Source organism: Chinchilla lanigera, unplaced genomic scaffold (assembly GCF_000276665.1).
Source record: "Chinchilla lanigera isolate Chin_1 unplaced genomic scaffold, ChiLan1.0 scaffold00006, whole genome shotgun sequence".
Taxonomy (NCBI): Eukaryota; Metazoa; Chordata; class Mammalia; order Rodentia; family Chinchillidae; genus Chinchilla; species Chinchilla lanigera.
Window position 1 is genome coordinate 32,478,876 of NW_004955407.1, and position 8,542 is coordinate 32,487,417.

Below are 8,542 nucleotides of genomic sequence, written 5' to 3' on the forward strand. Positions count from 1 at the left end.
CCGGGCGCTGTGGGGCCCCCAGACGCGCTGCGCCCGGCCAAGTACCTGTCGCTGGCGCTGGACGAGCCGCCCTGCGGCCAGTTCGCGCTCCCGGGCGGTGCGGCCACCGGCCCCGGCCTCTGCACTTGCGCCGTGTGCAAGTTCCCGCACCTGGTCCCCGCAGGCCTGGGCCTGGCCGCGGTGCAGGCTCAGTTCTCCAAGTGAGGGCCGTGCTGGGCCCGGGAAGGGGCGCGACCCCGCTCGGGCCTCCCGCCGCCCAGCTTCTTCGCGCCCCTGCGCCCTAAGTCCAGGGAGAGCGAGCCCGTGTAAGGAGGGCATTTGGAACCATTTCTGGACCAGAGGGAGGGACTATGGGGAGCCTCGTTCCCTGCCCGCAGCCCTGGGAAATGAAGGTGACCCGAGCAGCGGACGTTCCTTGGAGCGTCGGAGCTGTTTGCTCTCCAGGTGGATTCCTCCTGCTTAGGACAGAAAGTGAGCGCACCCCCCACTCTCACCCAGCACGTCGCTCTCCCTGTCCCTGGAGCTGTGAGCTTCTCGGGGCTAGTGTGGATTTTAGGAGGCGGTGCTGTCGCTTCGGATCGCCCAGGTGCGGCGAGAGGCCCTCCCTGAGCGCGACCTCCCGGGAGTGCCTTGTCCAGGCCAAGCGACTGCTTCCAACCTGTCCCCGCCGGCCAGGTTCTGTCAAAGGAGGCTGCCAGACTCCAGGAGACCGAGAAGGACCAGTTATTCAGTGCAGACCGTCAGGGCCGCCGCAGATGCACTGACCCTCGGCGGCCTCGGCGTCTCCGAGCCGCAGGTGCGGGCAGCGACAGTCCCAGGGTCGCTGGGTGTGCAGGATTGGAAATTCGGTCCGCTTTTGTAGCCAGGAGATTAGAATGCTATTTTAAAGCATCGATCCTGGGGGTCTTCTTAGAAAGACAGGTTAGGACTCAGAATCACCTTTCGTCTCCCCTTCCCGAAGGTAGCCTAGCCAACTTTTGAGCTTATGTCAAAACAAAAAGCAACCACCGTTCACGCCATCAGAGTTCCGCATTTACTAAAATAGGTAACAAGGCATTTCGCTGTCGCCTGTCTTGCGAAGCTCTCTAATTAACCTTCTCATTAGAAGATGCGGAGGAGGAGCAGCCGAGCCCAAACTGTGCGCGGCTCGGCTCGGCTCGGCGTGTCCAGCTGTGGTGGCGACGGCGGACGGCGCTTTCTGCCGTCCCTCCTCACGCTTGCGGGGTACTGTACCAGCGCGCCCCGCGGGTGGTCCTAGTCGCCGCTTAGCAGCTGAAATATACTTAGTGAGCGGTCCCGATTTGTTACGGCGTTAACAAAGTACCCAAGGTTATTTTGTGATCTTTCAGCTGTTTGCTTTGGTTTTTATGTCAACAGTATTTGGTGGTCCATAGTAGCCAAATTTAACTGGCGTTTTATTTTACCTCTAACTTTGTTCTCTTGAGCTGTACAGAAACAACAAAATAAAACATTTGAAGTCTAATTTTTACATTTTTCGTCTGATTTGTTTGTTAATTTTTTTAAAAATCCCTGTACCCCGGTGAATTCAGGGATAAAAGTTAATCCTTAAACGACTGAGGTTCGCATTTTAAAACCTGACTTTCCGAATTGTAAAATAACGACGCAAACTAGCAACTGTAGTTCAAGTTCAGCCTCAGCTGGAAATGTAAGGACTGTAGGGGTCTGAGTGGGTGGGTGCACCAGAGAGGGGAGGAGGGCGACTCCAGGAAGTAGCTCTTGGCCAAGCTCCGGGAATGGGTCTCTTTTATGTACCTCTTTCTCCAGTAAAAAAATGAAGCCAGGCGTTCTGTCTCACACCTGCAATCCCTGGACCCTGGGAGACTGAGGCAGGAAGATCACAAATTCTAGTCCAGCCTGGTGATTATGTGAGACTCCATCTCAAAATTTAAAAAAAGTTTAAAGGGCTGAGGAGGTAGCTCAACACAGAGGTTCTGGGTTCAATTTCTAGCACAGCAAATAATAAACTAAAAGGAATCAAGCAATGCATTTATCATAGTACTGTCTTTAATCTCAACATCTTTCTCAGAAATCCCAACTTTTTCTTAGTGGACAGAAGCTTCAACACAGCCAACAGGCGTGAGTTGCCCCCTTTCTCAGCAATTTAAATGTGACTGGAGTTGTCTCCGTGGAAATTATTGCTTTGGACATCACTTAATTGTCCTAAGAGATCAAGAAAACTCTTCTGCCCAGTTGGTGATGGTCAGAAGGCTTTGGAACACTGACTTGTTCATGTCTCGTATTTAAACATTTCATAGTTGCCAACTGCTGTTTATATTTAGGGAAGCAGCAGAGGAACACAAAGTCCCCCAACCCCCTTTTTTTTCTGGTCTTTTTTGAGAAAGGATTCCACTATGCACTTCAGGCTGGCCTTGAACTCATTTTGTAGTCAGGCTGGCCTCGAACTCACAGCGATCCTCCTGCCTCAGCCGCCGAAGTGCTGAGATTACAGGTGTGAGCCACCACACCCGGCCTGTCCCCTTTAACCTCAGGGAAAATTAAGGAAGACCCAGATGTGATGGCTTAATTTTGTCCACAGGGGTTATATGAGTCTTCCCTTGGGACCACACGCAAGAGTGGTGGCTGAAAAGATGGAATACAAGTGTCCAGGGAAGGGTGTCTCACTGCTCTACCACCAGCATTTACAAGTCAGTTTGAATCTGGCCTTCTATTTATGGAGTGCCTGTTCTTCCTTGCCCTACATCTTGACAGGGAAGAGAAAGCAAAGTAGAACTACAACTAAATGAAAACCAAATCAGTTTCTCCATAAAAAGTATATATTTCCAGGAGATTAGAAATAGACCATTAATTCCTCCAAGTGCTGACGTCAGCACCTTCACTGTCGTTCCAAAAGCCATGGCTGAAAGCAGAAAGCTGCAGATGAGAAAAGTGCCAGCGGTGATAGGTGACAGGCAGTATCTCCCTTCCTTTCTCTGCTTTTTTTTTTGTTTGTTTGTTTTTTGTTTTTCTCCGGTACCGGGAACCAAACTCACGACCTTGTGCTTGCCAGGCAGGCGCTTTGCCGCTGAGCTAAATCCCCTGCCCCTCTCTGCTTGTAAGTTGGAGTACACACCTATGCCCTAGAGGAAAGGGAGTACTCTGTGATTATTTTAATATTTCACCAAACAAATCATATCCTCACATGATTTCCAGAACTGCTGAAGATTTTGAATGAGTTTACCAAGGATATTCAGGGCTGTTTTGGTTGCCATCAAAATATTTACCTAAGCATACCATCTTACTGGCCACTGTGCCAAGGAAAATTGGCAGACTTGCTCCTTGTATGGAGTTTACATCCTAAAAGGTGCACCAGTGGGCATTCAGGGCCCGTAAGACTAAACACGGGTGATTATGTATGCGTCAACAATGCAAAGTGAAATGTTTCACCATATCTATAGCAGTGTGTTGTGTCTGCACAAGGTCCCAGCTGAGAGGTATATATTGAGCTCAGAGCTCAGAGTGAGTATCTTTTTGAAATCTGCAGTATTAGATCATCCCAGTAAAGGAGCTAGCTGAATGGCCTACCTGATTCATTTGCTTTTAGCGGGAGCAGGCCCTATGCTAAAGGACTGCTTTAATCTGTGAAGAGGATGAGAAAGCAGGGAGGATCTTAGGCAGGTTCCTTGCAGAAGTTAAACTAGACCTTAAAAGCTCCATCAAGGGCTGGGGATTTAGCTCAGTGGCAAAGCGCCTGCCTGGCAAGCGCAAAGTCGTGAGTTCGGTTCCCGGTACCGGAGAAAAACCAAAAAAAAAAAAAAAAAAAAAGCTCCATCAAAAGAAGATGTGGCTGGCTGCCAAAAATGTTCCTGTATCCGGGCAACCACCAATGTACAGTTCCAGCAATTACAGTGAACAAAACCTAAAGGGAAGAATACACCAGGCCTGAGACATCATGTCGGTATTTGTATTGAAGGTCAGGTGAGTAGTCAGTAAAAAGAGGGAAGGTTAAATGCACTGTGGGGTTTGCCTAGCTCACAGTGACGGTCTATTTCAAGGCATCTTCCTCTAAGGGAAACAGGTTACACCAGGTATGGAAATATAACTTAGAAGGCAAGTGGTTCCATCAAGGAAGAGGCCACACTCCAAACATGGAAAATATTTCACTTTGCTGAATTTCAGATTATGAGCAACATTGCTTTCACATTGCACACCTAGTACAGGGTGTCTAATCTCTGCTGGTTGCTCAGATACGCAGATGAGGCAGGGCCCATGGTAGCTACACCTGATCTGAGCCAGAGCGTGCACACTAGACCTTTCATGGCCTCCATCACTGATAAAGAAACCAGCCAGAAGGGCTTTTCTTTCTGCCATCCAGGACATTTTAACAAGGTGCCAATGCAAGGTGTTAGTTCCAAAGAGTAGTTAAACGGATGCTTTGGTTTCCTGTGGGCACGCAGTGCGTGGGTAAGGAGAGCGTATTTCCTTCTAAAGGCATTTCTTACTCATTTATTACCCCTCCTCCCCTCTGAATACTCACAGCCAACAGGATTATTGCCTTCACTGAGGTAGGCTCACAAGACAGCAGGTTGGAAAATGCCTTTTTCTGTAAAATATTTGCTCTTATCAAGGGAATTTGGTTGTAGAGAAATCATTTGAAATATTGTTTTCAAATAAAGATCGCTTTATTCTGCCACATCTAAGATGTGAATATAGAGTAACAAGATATTCCTTAAGTCCTTAAGACCTACACACAAATTAGTTCCCGCCCACTCCCCCAGAAATGCTATAAATTATTTTTTTCCATTACTGGGGATTTAATCCAGGGCATTTACACTGAGCTATATCCCAAGTCTTTACGTTTTGTTTTGTTTTGTTGTTTTTTGAGGCAGGTTCTTTCTAAATCACTAAATTTCCCAGGCTGAGCTTGCCGTCTTGATCCTCCTGACTCAGCCTCCCAGAATGCTGGGATTACAGTCATGTGACACCACACACAGCTGCAGATTAATATTTAAAGCAGTCCCTGCTCTGTCACTTTTAACTCAGCCTAGCACAAAAGCTGAACTGACTGAACAGAAATCAAGCCACATCCTTTCTGCTCACATGGGATTAAGGGTTCCCTCTGAAAACATACCCCTTGGCCTCCTGCTGGTATTGAGAAGCCAGGCTCAGAGCTCAGGACAAGCAGCTCAGGTATCCCACATTCGCACTTCTCCTTCTTGCACAGCCTTCCACAGTGACCACGGAGGACAGAGCACAAAGGTGGACCACTGATGGCCAGGGCAGAGGCTGCAGGTGACAAGTCCTACCTCTGAGTCCTTGGGTCTACAGGACAATGGAACTTGCAAGTCTTCCCTTCCCCTTCTGCTACTGAATAAGGCAACTAAGGCCCGAGAAGGTCAGGACTCAGGTTTAAGGCCATACAGGTAGTGAAGGCAGTGATGCTAGCATCCACATGGGGAGCCAAAGCTCCTTGCTGTGGCCTGGAAGGGCAGAAAACAGGAATCTGGTTTGGAGGTCCCACCCCAGCTTGATCACATTCTTTTTTTGATTCCCCTGGGGCATCTCTGACTCTGGCTTGTTTTAGGTATTTGTTTTGTTCGTGGGGTTTTTTTGGGGAGGGGGGAGCATCTCATTCTGTAGTCCAGGCTGACCTTAAATCACTACATGGCCCAGACTGGCCTCGAACTTGCGGCACTCTTCCTGCTTCAGCCTCCCCTAGCTAACCTCTGGTTTGTTTTATTATAATTATAATTATTTTATTTCAGCTTCTCTGCACAACCCTCAGTCTGACCTCAGGGATGGCATCCTCAACATGGACTTAGGCCAATCCATCCCTTCCCGGCCAACCTGGATGCAGCTGAGTCAGCTGAACTGTCTGTGGCAGCCTCACTCTGCGTCCCTGAGGGAGGCCCAGATTAGTGACAGGGAGTGGCAGAGGCAGAGGCAAATCCCACGGGAGACCCTCTGATGGTGACATGTTTGTCATTAGGGTTTCAGAAAGCAAGGAACCAGACAGCGCAGCAGGACGGAGGGAAGGCTACGGCTCAGTGGCTTTCTCTGATGTGGTTGCCACCAGTGTTTTCACAAAAACAGTGAATGTGCTGAGGCTGATGGGCTCTTTTCTCAACATGGGAAGCATCTTTCCACCAAGTGCTTTTCCAAGAGGTGCCTCCACACCAGGAAGGGCTGGCTGCAGCCAAACCCCTGGGATAGAGGACAGATGTGCCTGACCCTGCACCTGGACTCTGCACCTGCATCCTGCACCTGGACCCTGCACCTGGACCTTCACCTGGTGCACAGGTCAGAGGTAGGCAATGGGCCCAGGAAAAGTTCTTCCCATCGGTCCCAGCACCGGGATCCAAGCAGAGCTATTGTGTCTCAGAAGCTTCTAGGTAACGTGGGTAACTCCTTAGAGAACGCCAAAGTCATATGACCAGGAGACTTCAAAATAACAAGATCAGATGCAAAGACACCTCTGAGGGTTTAAAAAGAAAGAAAGAAATGCCAGTTCACCTGGGGGCAGGCAGGCAGGTGGGAAACAGGAGCAACTCACAGGAGAAGTGGTTGGGTAGCACTAGCAGTCGCAAAAACAATGGCATTGAGATGAGCTAATATTGTGTGTTTGGGGTGCCACAAATATTATGAGCATTTACTTAATTCATTTTGTGGACATCTGTGCTATCCCCATTTTACAGATGGGAAAACAGAACCACAAAGAAGTAGAAATGGAGGAAGCTGAGACCAATTGAGGGATGTTTAGAAGCGATGGGGTGGGAGGAGCAGAGTCCTCAAGGACTGTCCCCCACGCAGCCTGTAAAGCAGAATGGTGTCCTTCTCCTTCCTCATCCTCAGCCCTTGGGCCAGGCCCCAGTGCCACCCCCACTCAGCCATAGCCGTCCAGTCCCTGTGACACAGTCCCCTGAGTGCAGCCGACAGACTGTGCACTCCCTCCTCCTTCCAGAAACCGCATGGTAGTTGTTTCAGTTTTTCATTTTTATTCCCAAAATGTCCTGGTGGAGCTCAACGTGAGGGTGTGTGGTTGTGAGATATTGCGGGGGGTGCACTTGGGGCAAAAGATGGCCATCACGCATCCTTGGAGACAGGGATGTTCTTGATCCTGCAGACACTGCTAAGTGTTCCAGCCCTAAACTAACTCGAATCGTAAAAACGTGAGTTGAGCAGATAAAGAATCAGCAAAGACATTGGATTTGATAACGTTGCCTCTGGCCAGGTTCCCAGTCTAGGGGAGGGTCGGGTTTTGTTTCATTCCATGGCTTCTGGCGGTTTTAGTTGACCGCTCCCTCTGCAGTTCCGGCTGCTCACAGCCCTCTGCTTTATCAAGCACAGCCCTGTCAGGAGGAGCAACCAGCGGCTCTCCCCCTGAATGTTATCTCCAGTGCAGGAAGAAAATAAAACTGTCCAGCTCCACAGCCCATTTCATAGACAGCTTCTGAATGTACTTGCGATGGGCATCAGAAGACGCCTGTGATATTTTGGTACTATGTCTTCACGGGGACCCACCGTGACCCAGAGTGACCCCGATGGAGAGGTGCGAGGGTTGAAACACGACCCCCATCCTGGGTGTGGGGGAAAGTTATGCTGAAGGTGGGGGCAGACTGCATCCAGGGAAGACAGGAGAGAACAGCTAGATGTGAGTCACCTTCCCCTCTATCCTCTGCCTGGAGAACTGCATTTGTCGAAGCGCTGTCAGACACCACCGTCCCTGGTTGGTTGCCCCCGGTGTGGTTTACTCCACTTCCCGACTGTGTAACTTTTCTCAGGTGGGAGCATCACAGGAACCGCCTCACTGGGGCGACGTGAAGCAGTGTGTAATCACCCTCAACACTGCGCCTGCTGGTGCCGCGGCAGATTTTCTGGTTGCCATGTACATTCTTTTCTTCACTGGCTGGAAATAGATTGTTGCAAGACTTTTTTTTTTTTTTTTTAAGACAGAGTCTCCCTATGCAGTTCAGGCTGGCCTTGAGCTCACTGTGTAGCCCAGGCTGGTCTTGAACTTGTAACGATCCTCCTGCCTCAGCCTCCTGAGTGCTGGGATTACAGGCGTGCGCCACCATGCCCAGCCTTATCGCATGACTTTGTGCGCTGTGATGGTTGCTCAAGGAAGCAGCTCAGGCGGCTCTATCATTCCCAGCCCCTCTTGTGATTCATGAATAGGGCCCGCTGCAGGCAGCATCACCAAGTGAAAATGTACTAGAAGGAGCGAAGCTACCTCATGCTCCCCAGCCTGGAAGCATTGCCTGCACCCAGGCTTCTCTGGGGGCCCCACACTGTGGTGCTGGGCTCTGCAGCCCCTGGGGGAGGGCTCTGGGACCCCACCTCTTCTTGCTGCCTGCCGCAGACCAGCACACAATGGGTTCTTCAGAAGCCTCGGCATTTCAGCTGTTTGGGCCACAGAGGCCGAAAGCTGACTGGATGTCATTCTCCACCAGCAGAGCGTCAGCTCAGGACAGCTCCAAACAGTGTCCACCGGTTTGTGGCAAGTGGCATAAACACCAGGCTGGTGACTGAATCATTGGCTGAGTCATCTGCACATGGGAGATGAATGGGGCTCAGTCAGCCCAGG

The 8,542-nt window shown here is 50.2% G+C and overlaps 1 protein-coding gene across 1 annotated transcript in view; it reads left to right on the forward strand.

Moving 5' to 3' along the window:
• The window catches only part of Olig1 (oligodendrocyte transcription factor 1), an 8,858-nt gene extending 7,375 nt beyond the window's left edge, over positions 1–1,483 (forward strand). Inside the window, exon 2 of the mRNA XM_005375675.2 lies at positions 1–1,483. This exon is cut by the window's left edge and continues 37 nt beyond it. Within this exon, the coding sequence (XP_005375732.1) occupies positions 1–204 (204 nt within the window). The 3' untranslated portion in view covers positions 205–1,483.
• The last annotated feature ends 7,059 nt before the right edge of the window (positions 1,484–8,542 follow it).